The sequence below is a fragment of the Mustelus asterias genome, chromosome 5 (genome assembly GCF_964213995.1).
Source record: "Mustelus asterias chromosome 5, sMusAst1.hap1.1, whole genome shotgun sequence".
Classification (NCBI taxonomy): domain Eukaryota; kingdom Metazoa; phylum Chordata; class Chondrichthyes; order Carcharhiniformes; family Triakidae; genus Mustelus; species Mustelus asterias.
The window spans coordinates 5,989,200-6,015,915 of NC_135805.1; the positions used below are offsets into that span (position 1 = coordinate 5,989,200).

General features: G+C 43.6%; 1 protein-coding gene across 1 annotated transcript in view; it reads left to right on the forward strand.

The window, feature by feature from the left end:
* tjap1 (tight junction associated protein 1 (peripheral)) overlaps positions 1–26,716 on the forward strand; it is a 222,187-nt gene that overhangs the window by 45,024 nt on the left and 150,447 nt on the right. Inside the window, exon 2 of the mRNA XM_078213519.1 lies at positions 11,037–11,202. Coding sequence (XP_078069645.1) covers positions 11,074–11,202 — 129 coding nt within the window. The 5' untranslated portion in view covers positions 11,037–11,073. The remainder of the gene's footprint in view (positions 1–11,036; positions 11,203–26,716) is intronic.

Consider the following 26,716-nt stretch of genomic DNA (forward strand, 5'->3'; position numbering starts at 1 on the left):
TTGATCTTTCTCTGCACCCTAGCTATGACTGTAACACTATATTCTGCACTCTCTCCTTCCCTATGTAGGTTATGCTTTGTCTGTATAGCATGCAAGAAACAATACTTCTCACTATATACTAATACATGTGACAAGAATAAATCAAATAGTTTAGATAGGTTTAATTTAATGGTTCTGTGCTGGTAAGGAAGCTGTGAATAAGTTTTCAGACTGAGCAAAGTATGTTTGCCTGTGAGGAGGTTTCATTTCAATATCCAACTGAGACTTGATTGTGTTTAGAGTTTCAGAATGCAGACGACAGATAATTGCCTCGCAACCTGTTGGAGCAGATGGCTTCCTTCGTCTTAAATTCTGTAGCAAAACAAGTCAGTTGGTTTGGAGACTAGAGAGAGGATGGGTCTCAGGGCAGCTTGAAGCTGGAGCCTTACTGGAGTAATGATTCAGACAGCTAGCTAGTGTTTCACAGAGAACACTAGTATGAACTAGTGCAAGGTCCAGAGATCTAGCGAGCTGTAACAAGATGATTTTAGGAAGACTAAAACAAAGTGCTCAGACACTTTGGAGAACAGACTTCTGTTTAGAGAACCAGGAAAGGTTGGGACAGATCGATTGGTGAGAACTAGTAGAAAATTGCTTTCTAAAAGTAACTCTAGTAATGGGGCGGCACGGTAGCATAGTGGTTAGCACTGCTGCTTCACAGCTCCAGGGACCTGGGTTCGATTCCCGGCTCGGGTCACTGTCAGTGTGGAGTTTGCACATTCTCCCCGTGTCTGCGTGGGTTTCTGGTTTCCTCCCACAGTCCAAAGATGTGCGGGTTAGGTTGATTGGCCAAGCTAAATTGCCCCTTAGTGTCCTGGGATGCGTAGATTAGAGGGATTAGTGGGTAAATATGAGGGTTAGAGGGATTAGCAGGTAAATGTGTAGGGATACGGGGATAGGGCCTGGGTGGGATTATTGTCGGTGCAGACTCGTTGGGCCGAATGACCTCTGTAGGGTTGGTTTGGAGACTAGGGTTTCAAAACTGTAGGGTTTCTATGGTTCTTTTACTGTCTGTGAACACATTGTAAAGTAATGACTGGTATTCAAAAGGTAGTGGAATGTGAGAGTGTGGAAGTGGCAAAAAGTGTTTTGAAATCCTGGCATGGATTTTATGCTAAACGTGGAGCAGAAGCTCTGGCCATCCAGACGTTTGGAAAACACAAACTCGACTTTGGAATGTGAATTGCGAAGTGAATGTTTTGCTACAAGAGAAGATTTTAAAGCTCATTTCTGGGAGTGGAGTTCAGACTTTTTCATGTGACAATCATCTGGAGGGAATTCTGAGGAGAAATCTGCCAATGTTGACTTTGAATGCTGATGAGATGATAACTTTAAATGTATTTTGTCACCCATATTAAATGTCTAAGTGTTAAGTTAAAGGAAGAGTAGAGGAGTATTTTGTTATACTCCATTTATAAAAAATGTTTCATAAATGTTTTCTTCTGTTTAAAAACTAATTAACGGTCCTGTTAGTCCATTTCCTCTGTATTTGATTGAACTAAAAATAACATCTTTTGAGCTAGGGTTCCATTCTGGGATCCTCCTGACCAGTTATAACAGTAACTGGTATCAAAATACTTCATGCTACATTAGGAAGAGCCAATCATCTTTGTAAATAGAAACTCTTCTGTTGCGGATTCATAGCTGTCTGTAGCATCATCTGGTTAATGTTTACTAATACTTAAATGCCAAATTTTCCACTGATAACAGTTTCGGAATTAACAACAAACGCTTGATGTAGTCAAATCAGTAGTTGCTTTGTCATGGATGGTATTTGTGTCTAGAGAGAGCTTCATCCTTTGCTTTAGATACTGTAAATATAATTACCTTGTTTTCTGAGGCAGCCATGATTCTTGTGACACAGCTGATTGACTGAGGCTGAAGTGCTTACTCTTACCCCAGTTAATGAAGGGGCAATAAATTTATTGTACGAATGCCACAGTATAACTGTCACAATGATTAATTCAGCAGTGCATGTAAAATTTTGTTGTTGCAAAATGGGTTTAACTTCTGTAGAAACTATCTCTGCATAAGGTGGTTGCTGCGTCAACAGAAGCAACAGCCTATGCTGGAGAAATACTTCTATCAAGTGAGCCTATAAATGCAACATTAGAATACTTGAATGGTGATGTATGAGAATCTGAACTGAATGTCAAATCATCCACTGCCTTCAAAATAGCAAGGAGGTTTTTGTTTTTTGGTCCTTTAGTTTATCTGAGGGGCAGTTGATGTTTACTCATTTGTAAACTGTACATGATCTTTGATCTGATGTGAAAGAGAATTGAATATTGTAAACAAAGAAAAATACAATCCCTTTCAATGCTGTTTGACAGTGATTGATGAAGACTTGTTATGTGGAGCATTTTGAGGGGGTAAAGACTGGGTTGAAGACCAGAGTTGTAAATCTGCTCTTGTAATAATGACATGAAAGGAGAAGGGTGTTTCTCTGTTAGTACGAAAGATGAAGAATGAGGATTCTTTTTTAACTTCAGTTTTTCCTAGTAAAATAGCTCAATACTTTCCGTTCCTGAACTGAGGGAAGTTGGGGAACAGATGGCTGTCTTTGATTTATTCTTGTCATATGCATTAGTGTATTAGTATACAGTAAAAAGTATTGTTTCTTGCGTGCTATACAGACAAAGCATATCGTTCATAAAGAAGGAAAGGAGAGGATGCAGAATGTAATGTTACAGTCATAGCTAGGGTGTAGAGAAAGATCAACATAGTATGTGATAGGTCCATTCAAAAGTCTGATGGCAACAGGGAAGAAGCTGTTCTCGAGTCGGTTGGTACGTGACTTTTGTATCTTTATCCCGACAGAAGAAGGTGGAAGAAAGAATGTCCGGTGTGCTTAGGGTCCTTGATTTTGCTGGCTGCTTTGCCGAGGCAGCGGGAAGTGTAGGTGGAGTCAATGATGGGAGGCTAGTTTGTGTGCTGGACTGGGCTTCGTTCACTACCCCTTGTAATTTTTGCAGTCTTAGTAGAAATCATATCAAGCTGTGATACAACCAGAAAGGATGTAGCTGTAAAAGGTGGTGAGAGTTGGAGCGGACATGCCAAATTTCCTTTGCCTCCTGAGAAAGTAGAGGCATTGGTGGGCTTTCTTAACTATAGCATTGGCATGGAGGGGCCAGGGCAGGTTGATGAGGGGAAAATGGGATGAAAACATTTCATTTTAAATAATAATGGAGACATTATTTTTCCTTTTTCACAGCGTAAGATTAAGATCCTTTTTCTGAAGATATTGGCCCATTTGCTTGAAAGGTATATGTTGTGTAAAATCTTTACTTAATATGTTTTTTTAATGTGATTGAACATGGAGTAGGAGATTTTCTGATTAGAGCATGTATTTGAAAAGTAGAACTGTAATTGGTTAGTTTCTACTGTACAGCACAAAGGATCTCATGTTCAAATTGAATAGCCTGTCAAAGATTAGTGTGCCATTGACATTCTGTCATTAGTTCGTTCGAATACATTGGGTAAATTCTATTTGCCACACTGCATGTTAAAAATATTGAAGTACAGCACTGGCAATTTTTACTTCCATTTTGCCGGCAGAATTGACTGAAATAGGAATCTTTTCATCCTTTCTATTTTCCCTGCTAAAGAGGACAACAGTTATAATATCTACTTGTACAACAGATATTCTGATGGATTTGGAAGCTAATGTCATCAGTTAAATGGATGAAAAACAATAAATTCCTTGATCTTGACGGTAGTAATCGACTGTTGACATCATGACCTAGATAATAAAAGCAGATAATAGTGAGGTAAGCATTTACTAAGCAAAATAAGGAGCTCATGGCCCAAAGCTAACAAACAAGAGTCAGAACCTCTACGCCTGACTCTGAACAGACGGAAAACCAGCCAGTTCCCTATATTCGACTTGAATTGGAGGATCCTGCGGAGCTCCGTTGGTGCAGGAATCCTCTCAGAAAGCAGCAAAGAAAATCTGTGCAGAAGCCATGAACACTTGTTACGGTGTGGGTTGTCCTATTCTGGTAAGTGGTTAAAAGTACCCACGCTTCTCAGGTGTGGCGTAGGGCAAGGGAACAAGCAAGGTGGCAAGCAGGAGAGTAGAAGGAGAGGGGTGAGGGCAAGGGACTGATGAGGAAGTAAGGACGGGGCGGCTGAGGTAAAGGGGGATGAGCAGGTGGGGGGGGGGAAGTGGGAATGAGTGGGTAGGTGGGGGATGAGTGGATGGAGGAACTGAAGGGGTGGGTGGGGGGGTAAGGCATGAAGTGATCAGGCAGGTGGGGGTTTGACTGATATGCTTGTGAATGGGTGTTTGAGGTCAGAGGGTGGGTAGGTGTGAATGAAGCATGTAAGAGTGGTTGTGTTAGGGGGTGCTGTGCGAGGTGGTATTATCTAGTTGACATTATAGAGACGTGGCTCTGCAGTGACCAAGGATGGGAACTAAACAGTGAGGGCTATTCATTGTTTAGGAAGGACAGACAGAAAGGAAAAGATGGCGGCATTACACTGTTGATCAAAGATGATATTGATATGATATTGGGGAAAGATATTAGCATGGATGACGTGGAATCTGTATGAATCGAGTTAAGAAACAACAAGGGGCAAAAAACATTGGTGGGGGTGGTATACCGACCACCAAACTGTAGTGGTAATGTTGGGAAAAACATACAGGAAATCAGGGATGCATGTGTTAAAGGAATATATATAAATATGGGCAGTTTTAATCTGCATATCGCTTGGGAGAATCAAATTAATCACAGTACAATAGAGGAAGAAATTCTGGAGTGCATATGGGATGGTTTTCTGGAGCAACACAGTGAGGAACCAACAAGGGAGGAGGCCATCTTGGACTGGGTGTTGTGCAATGAGAAAGGATTAGTTGGCAATCTAGTTGTGAGAAAACCCTTAGGGACGAATGACAATAATATGGTAGAATTCTTTGTCAAGATGGATAGTAACGTAGTTCATTCTGAGACCAGGGTGCTGAATCTCAATAACTATGATGGTATGAGGTAGGATGGACTGGGAAACATTACTGAAAGGAAAGACAGTGGACAGACAATGGCAGGCATTTAAGGAATGAATAACTGAACTCCAATAGTTGTTCAACCAAAAGAGAAAATGCTGGAAAACCTCAGCAGGTCTGCCAACATCTGTAAGGAGAGAAAAGAGCTGACATTTTGAGTCCAGATGACCCTTTGTCAAAGCTTTGTCAGAATTTTGACAAAGGGTCATCTGGACTCAAAACATCAGCTCTTTCTCAGCAGGTGTGGCAGCATCTGTAAGGAGATGTGTTTACCCCAGTCCAACTATATATAATCATTTCCATCATTTCCAATGGTGGAAAATATAGAAATCTTTTATCATCTAACCTGACGTTGGCGCATTGCATTTACTGAAAAGCTTTCAATAATTTAATGCTGAAAAATCATTCTTGACATTTACTTTTGTGTTATGCATATTACACCACAGGGTCTGGAAAAGGCCTGAAAAAGTCATTAAACTTTCAGGGGACAGCGATGATGGCTGAAAGAAAAAAAATCTATTTATTTCTTCGGTTTTAGAATAATTGACAATGGATTGTGTCTGGAACAAGTCCAGGATCTCAACTTCAAAAATGTCAAGATGTTACAATTAAACCGATCTTCAAAACTCTGATAGTTGACATAGAATTGAAATGGCATCAAGATGAATGAGTTCACAGCTCGCGGGGAGGAGGCAAGGTTAAGATCAGCAAGATTGAAGGATGTACTGCTATGATATGGATGTACTCTCATGATATGGATGAAATGGTCGAACCTAACCCTATGCTTAGTTAATGTTCAGTGGCATCTTACAGCTCAACTGCAAAGTGATCTTCCCACGGTCTTCCAGGAAGTAAATGCTTTTAAGTAAACACTGTAGGGAGTCTTAACAACACCAGGTTAAAGTCCAACAGGTTTATTTGGTAGCAAACGCCACTAGCTTTCGGAGCGCTACTCCTTCGTCAGATGCCCCTCTCACTGTCACCCATCTATTTTCCTTTCCTGGAGTAACTATATCCATGAAGCTTCTGTCTATGGCCACCTCTGCCTCCCTAATGATCCTAAGTTCATCCAGCTCCAGTTCCCTAACATGGTTTTGGCGGAGCTGCAGATGGGTGCACTTCCCACAGGTGTAATCAGCAGGGACACTGACGGCCTCCTTCACCTCAATCATAGAAATCATAGAAACCCTACAGTGCAGAAGGAGGCCGTTCGGCCCATCGAGTCTGCACCGACCACAATCCCACACAGGCCCTACCCCCACACATTTACCCGCTAATCCCTCTAACCTACGCATCTCAGGACTCTAAGGGACAATTTTTAACCTGGCCAATCAACCTAACCCAAAGCACATCTTTGGACTGTGGGAGGAAACCGGAGCACCCGGAGGAAACCCACGCAGACACGAGGAGAATGTGCAAACTCCACACAGACAGTGACCCAAGCTGGGAATCGAACCCGGGACCCTGGAGCTGTGAAGCAGCAGTGCTAACCACTGTGCTACCGTGCCGCCCTAGTGCAAGAGCACTGCCTTCACACCCATCCTCTCTCGATACCTTGCCAATACCACTCGCAGATAGAGTTGCTCCAATGGAACAATGAGTTATTTTCCCCCCCTTTTCCTCGGAATCCACGGACTGAACTTAAGATTTGCAACTGAAGAAACAACAAAACGAATTAAATTTACCCCGCCTCACCCTTTCTGCCTAAGCCCTTCGCGCCAAAGCCCTTACAGCTCTCACTCTGCTCCCTGCCTGCTCCGCTGCCCGCTCAAAAGTGCGGCCTGCTTTTAAACTCACCAAAAACCTTCCCAGGCCTCTCCTGGGCCTACTTCCGGTTTCGGAAAAAACCTCCGATTTTAAACACAAAAATCACTGATAAATAAATAAATCTCCCAGGAAGGTTTACTGATGGGATGGTAACAGAAGGGGATCATTGGCGACGATCCTATAAGTTTCCACCGGAAAGCAGCATGTTGATTTGGTGAACTCTGCATTCCAATGCATGTGAATATATGCATTCCATATTTATTAATATATGTATGTGTGTGTATATTACTCAAAATGTTCCTTGAGTAAATTAGGAAGTTGATGAAATGGATTTTTGAGAATGATACTGTTTTGGAATAAACAAAAATTTTCAGTGAGAGCTGAAATGGATCTCCTGACATTTAATGTATTGTAGAATGTTAGTACAAAGTGGAAAGATTGTATTTCATTCTATATCCCACGTGAGGGACGGCCATTTGGTAAAAATGGGTTGCTGGAAAAGAGTTTGAGAAATATTTTCTGGACAGTAGTGATCATGGGTATGGAAGGAGCTGCCTGTGGACTCTTTGTGAGTTGCTACTGTGCACCTTGACGGATGGTTCACATTGCTACTGCTGTTTAATGGTGGTGGAGGGAGTGAATGTTTGTGTTTAGGATACCAGTCAAGTGGGCTGCTTTGTTCTGGATGGTGTCAAACTTCTTGTGTTGTTGGAATTGAATTCATCCAGGCAAGTGCAAAGTATTCCATCACTCTCCTGACTTGTGCCTTGTAGATGGTGGGGGCAGGCTTTGGGTAGTCGGGAGCTGAGTTACTCATCACAGGATTCCTAGCCTCTGACCTCTTGTTGCCACATTATTTATATGGCCAGTCCCGTTTAGTTTATGGTCAATGGTAGCCTCCAGGATGTTGATGGTGGGGGATTCAGCGATGGTAATACTATTGACTGTCAAGCAGCCATGGTTAGATCCTCGCTTATTGGAAATCGTCATTGCCTGGCACGACTGTGGCGTTAATGCTATTTGTCAGCCCAAGCCTGGATATTGTCCCTCCTTGCTGCATTTCAACATTGACTGCTTCAGTATCAGAGGAGTTGAGAATGATACTGTTTTGGAATAAACAATAACACGCAAGTTAATATTTCAGTTCTGTGCAGCAATGAAGTCTGATTCTCTTTCCTGTCCAATCTTCTGAATGTTTCTCGTGATTTCTGTTTTCATTTTGCCTTTCTAGCATCTATGTAATTCTGTTTGTTCTAACTTACTCTCTATTGAAAACCCCCACTGCATTTCACAGGAATATTAGAAAGCAAAATATGACAGACACAAAAAGGTAAGATGACACTACCATTAACACTCCCTTTGTTCTCGTATCCATTTTTGTTAAATCTCTCCTGAGCTCCCACCTATCCTGAACTTATATTTTACTCCCCTTGCTCCACCCTTAGTTAAACAGGATATAATCTATCACATTCCTCTCTCTCTAACTCCGATGAAGAGTCATATATACCTGATGCGCGTTGTCACACACGAGGCTTGAGATGCTCAGGAAATAAAGGCTTTTATTTGCTGTAACAATGAAGCTACTAATTATATACACGATCCCAGACTGAGGGGTCCCAGACAGAGCAGAGACCTTTATACCTCTCCCAGGAGGCGGAGCCCGACTGGGATGTACCACAATAACTATAATACAAGGTGTAACAGCCCAACCCTAACCCCAACAGCAACAAGTAGAACAACCCATCCCTAACCCCAACAGCAACATATATACATACTTGTAGTACTGGCCAGACCCTGGCTCAGTACTATCTAGTGGGAACCAACGATGGTTCACCACAATACCCAACGTTAACTATGTTTCTCTCCACAGCTGCTGCCACACCTGCTGAGTTTTTATGTACAGTCATACAGATTAGGAGCAGGAGGAGGCCACTCGGTCCCTCAAGCTTGCTCCGTCATTCAATAAGATCATGACTGATCTGATTGTAATCTCTGCCTACATTTCACCCCCTTGTTGATCAAGAATCTATCCAGCTCTGCCTTAAATATATTCAAAGACTCTACTTCCACTGCCTTTTGAGGAAGAGAGTTCGAGAGACTCACGAGCCTCTAAGAAAACAAATTCTCTTTGTTTCTGTCTTTCATGAGCAACCCCTTGTCTTTAAACAGTGAACCCTAGTTCTAGATTACCCCACAGGAGGAAACCTTCTCTCCACATGCACCGTGTCAATACCTCTCGGTGAATACAAACATAAGCTCCGTAACCTTTCCTCAAAAGACAACTCGCCCGTTTCTGGTATTAGTCTAATAATCCTTCTCTGAACTGCTAATACGTTGACATCTTCCCTTAAACAAGGAGACCAATACTGTACACTATCCTCCAGATGTGTCTCACCAGTTTCTGTACAATTGAAGCATGACCTCCTTACTTTTGTAAGCACTTTCCCTCCAATAAATGATTATATTCTATTCGCTTTCCTAATTACTTTCTGTACTTGTTCACTAGCCTTTTCTGATTCATGCACCACGACACCCAGATCCCTCTGCACCTCATCTCTGCAATTTCTCACTATTTAGATAATAAACTTTTTATTAGTTTTTACTCTTCCTGCCAAATTTCATATTCTCCCATGTTATACTTCATTTGACTGATCTTTGCCTACTCACTTAACCTATCTTTGTAGCCATCTTGTATCTTAATCATGGCTTCTAACATTTTCCCTCTGACAACTGTGAGGCTAACTGTTTTGTAGATTCCTGCTTTCATTTAAATAAAGGAGTTACATTTGCTATCCTCTGATCCAAACAACTTTCCTTGAATCTAGGCACTTCTTCCAGCATTTTCTGTTTTTATTTAGGATTTACAGTACCCACAGTATTTTGCTTTTTTTCTGCAATACTATTTTTCTTGTGGGAGGAACTCTGCTGCCCTTCTCTGTCCCATGTTTGACTTCAGTGTTCTAGGAACATTATTTCCTTGTAAATGCCTTCTGAAGTGATCAGTGTACCTAGTAAGCTTCGGAATGGGGAATAGATATTGTCCTTGGCAGTAGAATCACAAAATCCTGACAGTACAGAAGGATGCCATTTGGCCCATCGAGTTTGTACATCCCACCCAGGCCCTATTCTCGTAACCCCACACATTTACCCTGCTAATTCCCCTTAAACTAGGGTCAATTAAGCATGGTCAATCAACCTAACCTGCACATCATTTGGGCTGTGAGGGGAAACTGGAGCACCTGGAGGAAACCCATGCAGACACAGGGAGAATGTGCAAACTCCACACTGACAGTGACCCAAGCCGGGAATCAAACCCGGGTCCCTGACACTGTGAGTCAGCAGTGCTAACCACTGCGCCACTGTGCCGCCAGTATTGCTCATTTAAAATGAATTTAAATTGATGACAGTAATCTGGCCATCTTGGTGTGGATGTGCACCTTGAACCAACTCAGTAATTAATTTGGAGTGATCTTTGAGGTTCATATTCCAGTTTACTGCTGCTCACATTATTAGTACGCAGCTTGCGTTTACCTTCAATTGTTTCAAAACAAAACATCAGATCATGTACCTTGAAGTCAAAATTATTGTAGCTCAATTGATAAAATGGACCTTGGTGCAGTGGAAACTGAGTTTGGAAAATGAACCAATACCTCTGTTCTTGTCATTGTGGATCAATACATAATACAGGAAAAAGATAGATTACTGAACCTGGTGGTTTAAATCACATTGACTCCTAATATTGGCAGCACAGACAGTTCGATCAATGAGATGTTGCTGCTGATCAGTGCTCTGTTTTAAGGGCATTTAAATGGTCATTGGATAAACATATGGATGATATTGGAATAGTGTAGGTTAGATGGGGTTTAGATTGGTTTCACCGGTCGGCGCAACATCGAGGGCCGAAGGGCCTGTACTGCGCTGTAATGTTCTATGTTCTATGTTTGAATGACAATTGTTCCATTTCTAGCTGAGAGGTTGTGTTGCCTCTTGTCTGCACAGGCAGTACACATGAATTGATGTCCTTTTGATAATTATTTATGTCAACAGCTCTTCTCAGTGTTGTTCATGCAGCAACGCGCATCTAACGATTACTTCCATCATTTAGTCAGTTAAGCAGGTCAACTCATTGTAACTTTAGGCAGGGGTGAAATCGACTTAAAGCCATGTAATTTTCCAATTGCTTCCACTCAGTGAAATGTTTGTAACCCCTCTGATTTTGGTTTATTAGGTTTTGCGCTGGGGAGTGAAACCTAGAGAGCCGAAATATGAATAACACACCAACAACACGAAAGCCATACAGAAAGGCACCGCCTCAGCATCGGGAGAACCGGCATGAACCACCAGTGTTTAGGGATGAGCTCGATGGGACAGCCATACCATCCGAGTCGAGTCAGGTAACTGGGAACAGCAGTGTGCCTCTACTTCAGCACAAACGATTCCATTACGTGGATACAATTGGCAGGCCAGAGATAGGACAGCTGCAGAGTGTGGAAAATCCCAAAGTATCAAATGCTCCCTTTTCACCCCTGTGGTCTCAGGATTCGAGCAGTGAAAGAGAGGATGTCCCTTCTCCGAATAGGCTGGATGTTAGGAATGTGTCTCCTCTAAGCTTCGGTAAACAGTCAGGTGATACTGATCTGAGCTCAGCAGTACAAGGCTTAACTAGGTTTGAGAGTAAAATTGAGAAAACAATCATGACGTCTATGAGTGAGGATGAAAATTTCAGGCAGCCAGTGAAAGCCGGGAGTCTTGGCCGTAGTTTAGTCTTCAAAGAGCCTGCTCAAATTCTGGCTCCAAGGCAACTGAATATTTCCCAGATTCAGCTGCCTCGCAAAGGAATTCTCAAACAGACCAACATGCTAGGAGTTAAAGTGGAAAGTCTACGCAAAGCCAGGTCTGCAGAAACATTAGCCCAAAATACAATGGAGCAGTCAATCTTTCCTTCTCGGCAAATATCAGAAGGACAGGATAGAAGAGCCTCCATGCAAGGCAAACTATCACCGCAATTCGGTTTAATACAGGATATGCACCAAGGGCCAGGAGCAGAGATCATAGAGGAGAAACTAAAGTTTTCCAAATTCCTGGATGAGATCACCTATAGAGTGCTGAGTCCACACAATTTTCTGTCGGGAGGAGCTCCTTGGGTAAAAGGACAAATGATAAGTCACTGTTCACTCAAGTCAAGCCAAGATTTGGGTTCAGAGTTGAGGCAAAGCAAGAGCGAAATGCAAGAAACAAAAGGAGATGAGTTATTGAAGAGTTCAGGTGAAAGCAGAAATGTGCCTGAGAGAAGAAGGAACAGCATGGGCAGTGGAGGTGAATCCAGGAACAGCATGGGCAGTGGAGGTGAATCCAGGAACAGCATGGGCAGTGGAGGTGAATCCAGAAAAGGCTGGCAGGATATGGGGAGACCAACAAGTCCTAGGCCAATTGGAAAGCAGTTTATAGCAAGGAAAGAAAAGATTGAGAAACAGCGCTGCATGCAGAGAGATGTTACTGATGTTCAGAGAGAAAGCATAGACAGATGTCAGAGTACAAGAAAGGCACTTGAAACAAGTGGAAAGGGAGAGCAAAAAAAGACTAGACTGGATAGAGGAAATAAAGAAGATGGATTTGAAACTGGTCCTGAATACAAACAAACTCATCTAGAAACTGGAGTGGGGCAGAAGGACATTGCTGAGAAACATGAAAATGATTTAAACGCATCTCTACAGTCAGATCAGGATAGGCATTTGGCTGCTCTGCAAATGGCCTCCATCGCTGTGCAAAATAAGGTAAGGGAATCTGAAATAAATCAGCATCTCCTGATTTGGTGGGTTTAATGTTTCTCTATTAAAGTGGTTTTCTACGGATTATTGAATAGGACAGATTTGCTGTGGTTAGATGTCACCTGTACAATTGATGAGATGCTGTCCAGGGTGTCTACTTGCATTTAACAAATGCTACATGGAAGACTTGCATCTTGTCAAATTCTCTGGCATTGTATTGCAGACTCATTGCTGCACATTTTTGGAAGTAACTATCTAGTATCCTGTTCAAAACAATTTAATCTGATGCTGATCTTCATAGAATCGTAGAATCTTTGGTCCAAACTGTTCCATGCCGACCAAAATGCCTATCTAAGCTAACTCCATTTGCCTGTATTTGGCCCATATCCCTCTAAACTTTTCCTATCCATGTATCTATCCTAATGCCTTTTAAATGTTGTCAATGTCCCTGCCTCAACCACTTCATCCGGCAGCTCATTCCACATACTTACCACCCTCTGTATAAAAAAAAAAGTTGCTATTCACTATGAAAGTCCTACCTTGATTTGACTTTCCAAAATGCAACACCTCACACTCATCGGTATTGAACTCCATTTGCCATTTCTCAGCCCACTTCCCTAGCTGATCAAGATCCTGCTGCAATTTTTGATAACCTTTCTCACTATTTTAGTGTCATCTGCAAACTTTCTGATCATGCCTTGTGCATTATGATCCAAATCGTTGATCTAGATAACAAACAGCAATGAGCCCAAGCATACCACTAGTCACAGGCCTCCAGTGTGACAAGCATCCTTCCACCATTACCCTCTGCTTCCTACCATCAAGCCAATTGTATATCCAATTTGCCAACTCTCCCTGGATTCCATGTAGTCTAACTTTCCAGAGCAGCTTGCCATGTGGAACTTTATCAAAGGCTGAAGTCCATATAGACTATTCTTACCGCCCTGCCCTCATCAACCTTCCTGGTCATTTCATCAAAGAACTCCATGATCTCTCGTGCACAAAGCCGTGCTGACTACTCCTAATCAAACCCTGTCTTTCCAAATGCCTGTATATCTTATCCCTCAGAATCCTCTCTAGTAAAGTACCACAGATGTTAGGCTTACCAGTCTGTAATTCCCAGGTTTTTCTTTGCAGCCCTTCTTAAATAAAGGCACATTTGCCACCCTCCAGTCTTCTGGTACCTCATCCGTGGCTAATGATGATGCAAATATCTTCTCTAGTCTCATAGTGTTCTTGGATACACCTGGTCAGGGCCAGGACACTTATCCACCGTCATACATTTTAATAAGTTCATCACCTCCTACTGTGATGCAAACTGTCCCCAATATATCGCCACTAACTTTCCCAGGTTTCCAAGTCTTCTTGTCTTTCTCCACGGTAAACAGAGGAGAAATATTCATTGAGAACCTCGACCATCCCCTGCGGTTCCACACATATGTCCGCTTTGGTCCTCAAGGGGTCCTATTTTCTCTATAGTTCTTTTTCCTTTAATATGCTTCAAGAATCCCTTTGGATTCCCCATAATCCTCTCAGCCAAAGCTACCTCATGCTCCCTTTATGCCCTCCTAATTTCCTCCTTGAGTATATTCCTGTATCCCCGATATCCTCTGTACTCCTGTATTCCCCTCCAGGGAATCCCTTGATTCCAGCTGCTTGCACCTGAGCCATGCCTCCTTTTTCCTGATGTGGAGATGCCGGCGTTGGACTGGGGTAAACACAGTAAGAAGTTTAACAACACCAGGTTAAAGTCCAACAGGTTTATTTGGTAGCAAAAGCCACACAAGCTTTCGAGGCTCTGAGCCCCTTCTTCAGGTGAGTGGGAATTCTGTTCACAAACAGAACTTATAAGACACAGACTCAATTTACATGAATAATGGTTGGAATGCGAATACTTACAACTAATCCAGTCTTTAAGAAACAAAACAATGGGAGTGGAGAGAGCATCAAGACAGGCTAAAAAGATGTGTATTGTCTCCAGACAAGACAGCCAGTGAAACTCTGCAGGTCCACGCAACTGTGGGAGTTACAAATAGTGTGACATAAATTCTGATTCTAGGATCGCATGATAAAGACTCAGGAGGAAAAAAGCAGAAATATTTATGTGAAATAGTGTGACATAAACCCAATATCCCGGTTGAGGCCGTCCTTGTGTGTGCGGAACCTGGCTATCAGTTTCTGCTCCGCGACTCTGCGCTGTCGTGTGTCGCGAAGGCCGCCTTGGAGAACGCTTACCCGAATATCAGAGGCCGAATGCCCGTGACCGCTGAAGTGCTCCCCAACAGGAAGAGAACAGTCTTGCCTGGTGATTGTCGAGCGGTGTTCATTCATCCGTTGTCGCAGCGTCTGCATAGTTTCCCCAATGTACCATGCCTCGGGACATCCTTTCTTGCAGCGTATCAGGTAGACAACGTTGGCCGAGTTGCAAGAGTATGTACCGTGTACCTGGTGGATGGTGTTCTCACGTGAGATGATGGCATCTGTGTCGATGATCCGGCACGTCTTGCAGAGGTTGCTGTGGCAGGGTTGTGTGGTGTCGTGGTCACTGTTCTCCTGAAGGCTGGGTAGTTTGCTGCGGACAATGGTCTGTTTGAGGTTGTGCGGTTGTTTGAAGGCAAGAAGTGGGGGTGTGGGGATGGCCTTGGCGAGATGTTCGTCTTCATCAATGACATGTTGAAGGCTCCGGAGGAGATGCCGTAGCTTCTCCGCTCCGGGGAAGTACTGGACAACGAAGGGTACTCTGTCCACTGTGTCCCGTGTTTGTCTTCTGAGGAGGTCGGTGCGGTTTTTCGCTGTGGCGCGTTGGAACTGTTGATCAATGAGTCTAGCGCCATATCCTGTTCTTATGAGGGCATCTTTCAGCGTCTGGAGGTGTCTGTTGCGATCCTCCTCATCCGAGCAGATCCTGTGTATTCGGAGGGCTTGTCCGTAGGGGATGGCTTCTTTAACGTGTTTAGGGTGGAAGCTGGAGAAGTGGAGCATCGTGAGGTTATCCGTGGGCTTGCGGTACAGTGAGGTGCTGAGGTGACCGTCCTTAATGGAGATGCGCGTGTCCAAGAATGCAACCGATTCCGGAGAGTAGTCTATGGTGAGCCTGATGGTGGGATGGAACTTGTTGATGTCATCATAGAGTTGTTTCAGTGATTGTTCACCATGAGTCCAAAGGAAGAAAATGTCATCGATGTATCTAGTGTATAGCACCGGTTGAAGGTCCCGTGCGGTGAAGAAGTCTTGTTCGAACCTGTGCATGAAGATGTTGGCATATTGAGGTGCAAATTTGGTCCCCATGGCTGTATGATGACATCAACAAGTTCCATCCCACCATCAGGCTCACCATAGACTACTCTCCGGAATCGGTTGCATTCTTGGACACGCGCATCTCCATTAAGGACGGTCACCTCAGCACCTCACTGTACCGCAAGCCCACGGATAACCTCACGATGCTCCACTTCTCCAGCTTCCACCCTAAACACGTTAAAGAAGCCATCCCCTACGGACAAGCCCTCCGAATACACAGGATCTGCTCGGATGAGGAGGATCGCAACAGACACCTCCAGACGCTGAAAGATGCCCTCATAAGAACAGGATATGGCGCTAGACTCATTGATCAACAGTTCCAACGCGCCACAGCGAAAAACCGCACCGACCTCCTCAGAAGACAAACACGGGACACAGTGGACAGAGTACCCTTCGTTGTCCAGTACTTCCCCGGAGCGGAGAAGCTACGGCATCTCCTCCGGAGCCTTCAACATGTCATTGATGAAGACGAACATCTCGCCAAGGCCATCCCCACACCCCCACTTCTTGCCTTCAAACAACCGCACAACCTCAAACAGACCATTGTCCGCAGCAAACTACCCAGCCTTCAGGAGAACAGTGACCACGACACCACACAACCCTGCCACAGCAACCTCTGCAAGACGTGCCGGATCATCGACACAGATGCCATCATCTCACGTGAGAACACCATCCACCAGGTACACGGTACATACTCTTGCAACTCGGCCAACGTTGTCTACCTGATACGCTGCAAGAAAGGATGTCCCGAGGCATGGTACATTGGGGAAACTATGCAGACGCTGCGACAACGGATGAATGAACACCGCTCGACAATCACCAGGCAAGACTGTTCTCTTCCTGTTGGGGAGCACTTCAGCGGTCACGGGCATTCGGCCTCTGATATTCGGGTAAGCGTTCTCCAAGGCGGCCTTCGCGACACACGACAGCGCAGAGTCGCGGAGCAGAAACTGATAGCCAGGTTCCGCACACACAAGGACGGCCTCAACCGGGATATTGGGTTTATGTCACACTATTTCACATAAATATTTCTGCTTTTTTCCTCCTGAGTCTTTATCATGCGATCCTAGAATCAGAATTTATGTCACACTATTTGTAACTCCCACAGTTGCGTGGACCTGCAGAGTTTCACTGGCTGTCTTGTCTGGAGACAATACACATCTTTTTAGCCTGTCTTGATGCTCTCTCCACTCCCATTGTTTTGTTTCTTAAAGACTGGATTAGTTGTAAGTATTCGCATTCCAACCATTATTCATGTAAATTGAGTCTGTGTCTTATAAGTTCTGTTTGTGAACAGAATTCCCACTCACCTGAAGAAGGGGCTCAGAGCCTCGAAAGCTTGTGTGGCTTTTGCTACCAAATAAACCTGTTGGACTTTAACCTGGTGTTGTTAAACTTCTTACTGTCCTTTTTCCTGGCCAAGACCTCAATATTTTGTCATCCAGAGTTCCCTATTCATGCCAACCTTGCCCTTCACCCTAACAGGAACATATACACCCCGAACTCGAGCTATTTCACCTTTGCCCTCAAACAAGTGACTCCAATTAACCCTTGCAAGCTCCTGTTTAATTCCGTCAAAATTTGCCTTGCCCCAATTTAGAACTTGCACCGATAGATCAGTTTTGTCCCTTTCCATAACTATTTTAAAATTAATAGAACTATGGTCACTGGTTCCAACGTGGTCCCCTACCGTCACCTCAGCCCTGCCCTATTTACCAAGAGTAGGTCAGGTTTTGCCCTTTCCTGAGTAGGACCCTCCTCACAGTATCTGAGGAAACTTTCCTGAACACACTTAACAAATCCCACCCCATCTCAGCCCTTAATACCTTGGCAGTCCCAGCCTATGTTAGGAAAATTAAAATCCCCTATTACTCCTGCAAGTGTCCCAAAACTCCCTGCAAATTCATAGAATCATAGAAATCATAGAAACCCTACAGTGCAGAAGGAGGCCATTCGGCCCATCGAGTCTGCACCGACCACAATCCCACCCCACATATTTACCCGCTAATCCCTCTAACCTACACATCCCAGGACTCTAAGGGGCAATTTTTAATCTGGCCAATCAACCTAACCCGCACATCTTTGGACTGTGGGAGGAAACCGGAGCACCCGGAGGAAACCCACGCAGACACGAGGAGAATGTGCAAACTCCACACAGACAGTGACCCGAGCCGGGAATCGAACCCGGGACCCTGGAGCTGTGAAGTAGCAGTGCTAACCACTGTGCTACCGTGCCGCCCGTGTTCTTATAATTCCTGTTGACTATTTTGGGGGCCTATAGTACAACCCCGATAAGGTCACCATAGAGTCATAGAGGTTTACAGCATGGAAACAGGCCCTTCGGCCCAACTTGTCCGTGCCGCCCTTATTTTTTTTTAAAACCCATAAGCTAATCCCAATTGCCCGCATTTGGCCCATATCCCTCTATACCCATCGTACCCATGTAACTGTCTAAATGCTTTTTAGAAGATAAAATTGCACCCGCCTCTACTACTACCTCTGGCAGCTTGTTCCAGACACTCGCCACCCTCTGTGAAATAATTGCCCCTCTGGACACTTCTGTATCTCTCCCCTTTCACCTTAAACCTATGCCCTCTAGTTTTAGACTCCCCTACCTTTGGGAAAAGATATTGACTATCTACCTTGTCTATGCCCCTCATTATTTTATAGACCTCTATAAGGTCACCCCTCAGCCTCCTACGCTCCAGAGAAAAAAGTCCCAGTCTATTCAGCCTCTCCTTATAACTCAATCCGTCAAGTCCTGGTAGCATCTGAGTAAATCTTTTCTGCACTCTTTCTAGTTTAATATCCTTTCTATAATAGGGTGACCAGAATTGCACACAGTATTCCAAGTGTGGCCTTACCAATGTCTTGTACAACTTCAACAAGACGTCCCAACTCCTGTATTCAATGTTCTGACCGATGAAACCAAGCATGCCGAATGCCTTCTTCACCACTCTGTCCATCTGTGAGTCCACTTTCAAGGAGCTATGAACATGTACCCCTAGATCTCTTTGTTCTGTAACTCTCCCCAACGTCCTACCATTAACTGAGTAAGTCCTGCCCTGGTTCAATCTACCAAAATGCATTACCTCGCATTTATCTAAATTAAACTCCATCTGCCATTCGTCAGCCCACTGGCCCAATTGATCAAGATCCCGCTGCAATTGGAGATAACCTTCACTGTCCACCATGCCACCAATCTTGGTGTCATTTGCAAACTTACTAACCATGCCCCCTATAGTCTCATTCAAATCATTAATATAAGTGACAAATAACAGTGGGCCCAGCACTGATCCCCGAGGCACACCGCTGGTCACAGGCCTCCAGTTTGAAAAACAACTCTCTACAACCACCCTCTGGCTTCTGTCAAGAAGCCAATTTTGTATCCATTTAGACACCTCACCCTGGCTCCCGTGAGATTTAACTTTATGCAACAACCTACCATGCCATACCTTGTCAAAGGCCTTGCTAAAGTCCATGTAGACAACATCAACTGCACTGCCGTGATCTACCTTCTTGGTGACCCCTTCAAAAAACTCAATCAAATTTGTGAGACATGATTTTCCACTCAAAGCCATGCTGACTGTCCCTAATCAGTCCTTGCATCTTTAAATGCCTGTAGATCCTGTCTCTCAAAATACCTTCCAACAATTGCCCACCACAGATGTGAGGCTCACTGGCCTGTAGTTCCCAGGTTTTTCCCTGCAGCTTTTTTTAAATAAAGGCACAACATTTGCCACTCTCCAATCTTCAGGCACCTCACCCATGACTATCGACGATTCAAATATCTCGGCTAGGGGACCCGCAATTTCCTCCCTAGCCTCCCACAACGTCCTGGGATACACTTCATCAGGTCCCGCAGATTTATCTACCTTGATGTGCTTTAAGACTTCCGGCACCACCTTCTCTGTAATATGTACACTCTCAAGACATCAATATTTAATTCCCCAAGTTCCCTAACATCCATGCTTTTCTCAACAGTAAATACTGATGAGAAATATTCATTTAGGATCTCACCCACCTCTTGTGGATCCGCACATAGATGACCTTGTTGATCCTTAAGAGACCCTACTCTCTCCCTTGTTACTCTTTTGCCCTTTATGTATTTGTAGAGGATCTTTGGATTCTCCATCTCCTCCTTATTTCCTAGTTTCACCCACAAAGCCTTGCTCGATCCTTTAGTTATTTCATTTCTGACAACTGCCGTGATGCTCCCCTTAATCAAAAATGCAACCCCCCCCTTTCCTCCACCTCTGTCGTGCCTAAAGCACCTGTACCCTGGAACATTAAGCTGCCAGTCCTCTCCCTCCCATAGCCATGTTTCAGTTATGGCTATAATATCCCAATCATAATTATCCATGCCCTGAGTTCACCAAGCTTACCTGTCAGCCCTCTTGCATTGAAATAGATGCAATTTAATCCAACAGGTTTTCCTTGCTCCCTGCCGATCATATCTATTCAGCTTGCCATTGCTGAGTGCTGCATCTCTATTCAGCCTCTCATTTGCTTCCCTGCTGCTGAGGATCCCACCCCCTGCCAATCTAGTTTAAACCCTCCCTTGTAGCACCAGCAAATCTGTCCCCGAGGATATTGGTTTCCACCAGTTCAGGTGCAACCTGTCCCTCTTAAACATCTTAATGAATTGATGGAAGATTAGAGATAAAAGATTTTGGCTCCAGTTTGTATTGAGCTCATTATGAATGGTGCTCTAGCAAATGGCCTTTATGTTACTAAATTGGGAATTTTGCTTAGGTCCCTGCTCCTCATTGTTATTCACAGATTCCTGCAAGATGGTTCACTTCTTTTCACCACTGCCTCAGTTGGAGGCGCTGGCAAAGTCTTGCTGCTGCTCTGACCTTCAAGCCTCCCTTAGTCCACATTTCAATGTTATCTATCTCGCTGGTGCTTTTTCTTTATTCTTTCATGGGATGTAGGTGTCACTGGTAAAGCCAGCATGTGTTTCCCATCCCTAATTGCCCTTAAACTGAACATTTCAGAGGACAGTTAAGAGTCAACTATGTGGCTCTGGGTCGAGAGTTAGGTGTAGACAGACTGATAAGGACGGCAGATATCTTTCACTAAAGGTCATTCATTAGTGAACCACATTGGGTTTTTATGATAATCGAATGTAGTTTGATGGTCACAGTTACTGAGACTAGCTTTTTATATTTCTAGATTAATTAATTGAATTTAAACTCCACCAGCTTTTGTGATCAGATCTGTACCCATGTCCCCAGAGCATTAGCCTGGGGGTCTCGTGACTCATGACCCTGATGACTCATTTAATGGCATTAACACTATGCTACTATCTCCCCCTAAATTGCCATTGCTGAGTGCTGCATCTCTATTCAGCCTCTCATTTGCTTCCCTGCTGCTGAGGATCTCACCCCCTGCCAATCTAGTTTAAACCCTCCCTTGTAGCACCAGCAAATCTGTACCCCAGGATATTGGCCCCAGTCGTCTCGCAATTAATTTGACTTGGACTTACATGTGAAAAAAGGACGTTTGGCTGAAGTATTTAAGCACTGACTGCATTTCTCGGACTGTACTCTGGCATGAACCAGCGATTTCCACTCATAGAGTGAAATAGAATATTATCATCTGGAGGCTGCTGAAATATATAATTGGGGCAAACTATTTTCTTCAAGCTAAACACAGTAGAAATAGGCCTGGTTCATCTATTCACATCAGTATAACTGGCTGTGATGAGTGTATGGCTTTGGTGTATATTTCAATTGAATTGAGGCTACTAAATCGTATGACTAGTCATTGGATAAGGTCCCATAACTTGCTAAATTCGCGTTGACGTTGATACGATATTGAGGAAAGATATTAGCACAGACGATGTGGAATCTGTATGGGTTGAATTAAGAAACGCCAAGGGGCACAAAACATGTGGGGGTGGTATACAGACCACCAAACTGTAGTGGTAATGTTGGGGATAGCATTAGACAGGAAATTAGAGATGCATGGGTTAAAGGAACACCTGTGATTATGGGTGACTTTAATCTGCATTATAGATTGGGAGAGTCAAATTAGTCACAGTACAATAGAGGAGGAATTTCCAGAGTGTTTTCAGGATGGTGTTCTGGACCAATATATTGTGGAACCAACTAGGGAACAGACTATCTTGAACTGGGTATCGTGCAATGAGAAAGGATTATTTGGTAATGTAGTTGAGAAGGCTTGGGGACAAGTGACCATAATATGATAGAATCTTTTGTCAAGGTGGATACTGATGCACGAGAGACCAGGATGCTGAATCTCAATAAAGGTGACTATGATGATATGAGGCATGAATTGGCCATGATGGGCTGAGAAACATTACTGAAAGGAAAGACAGTAGACAGGCAATGGCAGGCACTTAAAGAACGAATAGGTGAACTCTAGAAGTTGTTTCTTCCAGTTTGGTTCAAGAGTGGTAAGGCTTACTATGGCTTACAAGAGAAGTTAAGGATAGTATTAGACTTAAAGAAGAAGCATGCAAATTGGCAGGGAAAAGCAATAGACCTGAGGATTGGGAGCATTTAAAATTCAGCGAAGGAGGACCAAGGAGAAAACAGAAAATGAAAGTAAGGTAGTGGGGAACATAAAAACTGACTGTAAAAGTTTCTGTAGGTATGTGAAGACAAAAAGACTGACAAAAGCGAATGTAGGCCCCTTACAGCCAGAAACAGGAGAATTCATAACGGGAAATAAAGAAATGGCTGAGGAACTAAAGTCATACTTCGCTTCAGACTTCACAAAGGAAAGCATGAATAATGTACTAGAAGTTCTGAGAGAACCATGTTTTAGTGAGGAGCCAAAGGAAATCACTTAGTAGAGAAATGGTTTTGAGGAAATTGATGGGTTTGAAGGCGGCTAAATCTCCAGGTCCTGATAATCTTCATCCCAGAGTACTTAAGGAAGTGGCCCTGGAAATAGTCGATACATTGGTGGTCATTTTCCAAAATTGTTTGGACTCTGGACTGGCTCCTACAGATTGGAGGGTAGCTAATATATGTAATATATAAGCCTGCTCTTGAAAAAAGGGAGGTAGAGAGAAAACAGGAAATTGGCATAGGGTTGAGAGAATTAGGGAAGTTAACACGTGGCTAAAGGAATGGTGCGGGAAAGAGGGGTTCCATTTCATGAGGCATTGGCATCAGTATTGGAACAGGAGGATCTGTACCTTTGGGACGGTCTTCACCTGAACCGATCTGGGACCAGTGTTCTCGTGAAAAGGATAAATAGGATGGTCACAAGGACTTTAAACGAGCAAATTGGGGGAAAGAGAAGAGTAAAATTATAGGAAATAGAGAGCAAAGCAGCAGGTTAGCATTTGGGGAGAACATTCTAACTATATCAAATCAGGAAAAAGTTAAAAGGAAGGAGAACTCAGGAGATGTTATTAATGGAGGTGTTAGAATTCAAAAAGAAGGTACAAAAACTAGCACAAGGGCATTTTATCTGAATGCTCGTAGCATCCGAAACAAGATAAATCAATTGGCACAAATCATTGTGAATGAGTATGATTTGGAGAGCACAATAAGAAGTCTCACAACACCAGGTTAAAGTCCAACAGGTTCATTTGGCAGCACAAGCTTTCGGAGCGTTGCCCCTTCATCAGGTGAGCGAGAGTTGTGTTCACAAACAGGGCATATAAAGACACAAACTCAATTTACAAGATAATGGTTGGAATGCGAGTCTTTACAGGTAATCAAGTCTTAAAGGTACAGGCAATGTGAGTGGAGAGAGGGCCAAGCACAAGTTTAAGAGGTGTGTATTGTCTCCAGCCAGGACAGTTAGTGAGATTTGGAGTTATTTCATCCCCCTTAGTGAGGCATTGGGGAGACCATGCAGACGCTACGACAACAGATGAATGAACTCCGCTCGACAATCACCAGGCAGGAGTGTTCCCTTCCAGTTGGGGAACACTTCAGCAGTCACGGGCATTCAGCCTCTGATCTTCGGGTAAGCGTTCTCCAAGGCGGCCTTCACGACACACGATAACGCAGAATCGCTGAGCAGAAACTGATAGCCAAGTTCTGCACACATGAGGACAGCCTCAACCGGGATCTTGGGTTCATGTCACACTCTCTGTAACCCCCACGACTTGCCTGGGCTTGCAAAATCACTCTAACTGTCCTGTCTGGAGACAATACACATCTCTTTAATCTGTGCTTAACCCTCTCTCCACTCACATTGCCTGTACCTTTAAGACTTGATTACGTGTAAAAACTCGCATTCCAACCATTATCTTGTAAATTGAGTTTGTGTCTTTATATGCGTTGTTTGTGAACATGACTCCCACTCACCTGATGAAGGGGCAACGCTCCAAAAGCTTGTGCTGCCAAATAAACCTGTTGGACTTTAACCTGGTGTTGAGACTTCTTACTGTGCTTACCCCAGTCCAACGCCGGCATCTCCACATTATGATTTGGTGGCCATTACAGAGACATGGTTGCAGGATGGTCACGACTGGGAGTGAAATGTCCAGGGGTATCAAGACTGTTCGGAAGGACAGACAGGAAGGTAAGGGAGGTTGTGTAACTCTGGTATTTAAGGGCAGTAGTGAGAGATGATATAGGTTCTATGAAAAAAAAAGGTTGAATCCATTTGGGTGGAAATTAGAAATAGTAAGGAGAAAAAATCACTGATGGCCACAGTCTATAGACCACCAAATAATATCACGGTGGGGCAAGAAATAACTGGTACAGCAATTATCATGGGGGCTTTTAATCCACATGTTGATTGGTCAAACCAATCTGGTCAAGGCAGCCTTGAGGAGGAGTTCATAGAATGTATCCGCAATAGCTTCCTTGAACAGCATGTAATGGAACCAATGAGGGAGCAAGCTATCCTAGATCTGGTCCTGTGTAATGAGACAGAAATAATTAATGATCCTCTCGGAAGAAGTGAGCACAGTATGGTTGAATTTAAAATACTGATGGAGCGTGAGAAGGTAAAATCCAATACCAGTGTCCTCTGCTTAATCAAAGGAGACTACAATGGGATGAGGGAGGAGTTGGCTAAGGTAGACTGGGAGCAAAAACTTTATGGTGGGACAATTGAGGAACAGTGGAGGACTTTCAAAGCGATTTTTCACAGTGCTCAGCAGAAGTATATACCAGTGATGAGGAAGGACTGTAGAAAAATAGATAATCAGCCATGGATATCTAAGGAAATAAAGGAGGGTATCAAATTGAAAGAAAAGGCATACAAAGTGGCAAAGATTAGTGGGAAACTGGAAGATTGGGAAATCTTTAAAGGTCAACAGAAAGCCACGAAAAAAGCTATAAATAAAAGTAAGTTGAATTATGGGAGTAAACTAGCTCAGAATATAAAAACAGATAGCAAAAGTTTTTACAAATATATAAAATGAAAAAGTGGCTAAAGTAAACATTGGTCCTTCAGAGGACAAGAAGGAGGATGTAATAATTGGAAATGGGAAAATGGCTGAGGCATTGAACTGGTATTTTGTGCTGGTCTTCACAGTGGAAGACGCAAATAACATGCCAAAAATTGATGACAGGAAAGCTATGGCAGGTGAGGACCTAGAAGCTATCATCATCGCGAAAGAGGTAGTGTTGGGCAAGTTAATGGGGCTAAAGGTAGACAAGTCTCCTGGTCCTGATGGAATGTGTCCCAGGGTACTAAAAGAGATGGCGGGGGAAATAGCAAATGCATTAGTGGTAATTTACCAAAATTCGCTGGACTCTGGGGTGGTTCCCGCAGATTGGAAAACAGCAAATGTGACGCCACTGTTTTAAAAAGGAGGTAGACAAAAGGCAGGTAACTATAGGCCGGTTAGCTTAACTTCTGTAGTAGGGAAAATGCTTGAATCTATCAACAAGGAAGAAATAGCGAAACATCTGGATATAAATTGTCCCATTGGGAAAGTGTAGCATGGGTTCATGAAGGGCAGGTCATGTTTGACTAATTTGGTGGAATTCTTTGAGAACATTTCGTGTGCAGTGGGCAATGGGGAACCTGTGGATGTGGCGTATCTGGATTTCCAGAAGACATTTGACAAGGTGCCGCACCAAAGGCTGCTACATAAGATAAAGGTGCACGGTGTTACGGGTAATGTATTAGCATGGATAGAGGATTGGTTAACGAACAAAAAGCAAAGAGTGGGAGTAAATGGTTGTTTTTCTGGTTGACAATCAGTGACTAATGGTGTACTTCAAGCATCATTTGATTTGATTTATTTGATTTATTATTGTCACATTAACATACAGTGAAAAGTATGTTTCTTGCATGCTATGCATAGAGAAGGAAACGAGAGAGTGCAGAATGTAGTGTTACAGTCATAGCTAGGGTGTAGAGAAAGATCAACTTGATGCAAGGTAAGTCCATTCAAAAGTCTAACAGCAGCAGGGAAGAAGCTGTTCTTGAGTCGGTTGGTACGTGACCTCAGACTTCTGTATCTTTTTCCCGAAGGAAGAAGGTGGAAGAGAGAATGTCCGGGTGTGTGGGGTCTTTGATTATGCTGGCTGCTTTGCCGGGGCAGTGGGAAGTGTAGACAGAGTCAATGGTTGGGAGGCTGGTTTGCGAGATGGATTGAGTTACATGCATGACCTTTTATAGTTCCTTGCGGTCTTGGGCAGAGCAGGAGCCATACCAAGGTGTACCATAGATGGCTGGACTTGCGGATAGTGAAGAGCATTGTCGGGCAATACAGCAGGATATAGATAGGCTGGAAAATTGGGCGGAGAGGTGGCAGATGGAATTTAATCCGGATAAATGCGAAGTGATGCATTTTGGAAGAAATAATGTAGGGAGGAGTTATACAATAAATGGCAGAGTCATCAGGAGTATAGAAACACAGAAGGACCTAGGTGTGCAAGTCCACAAA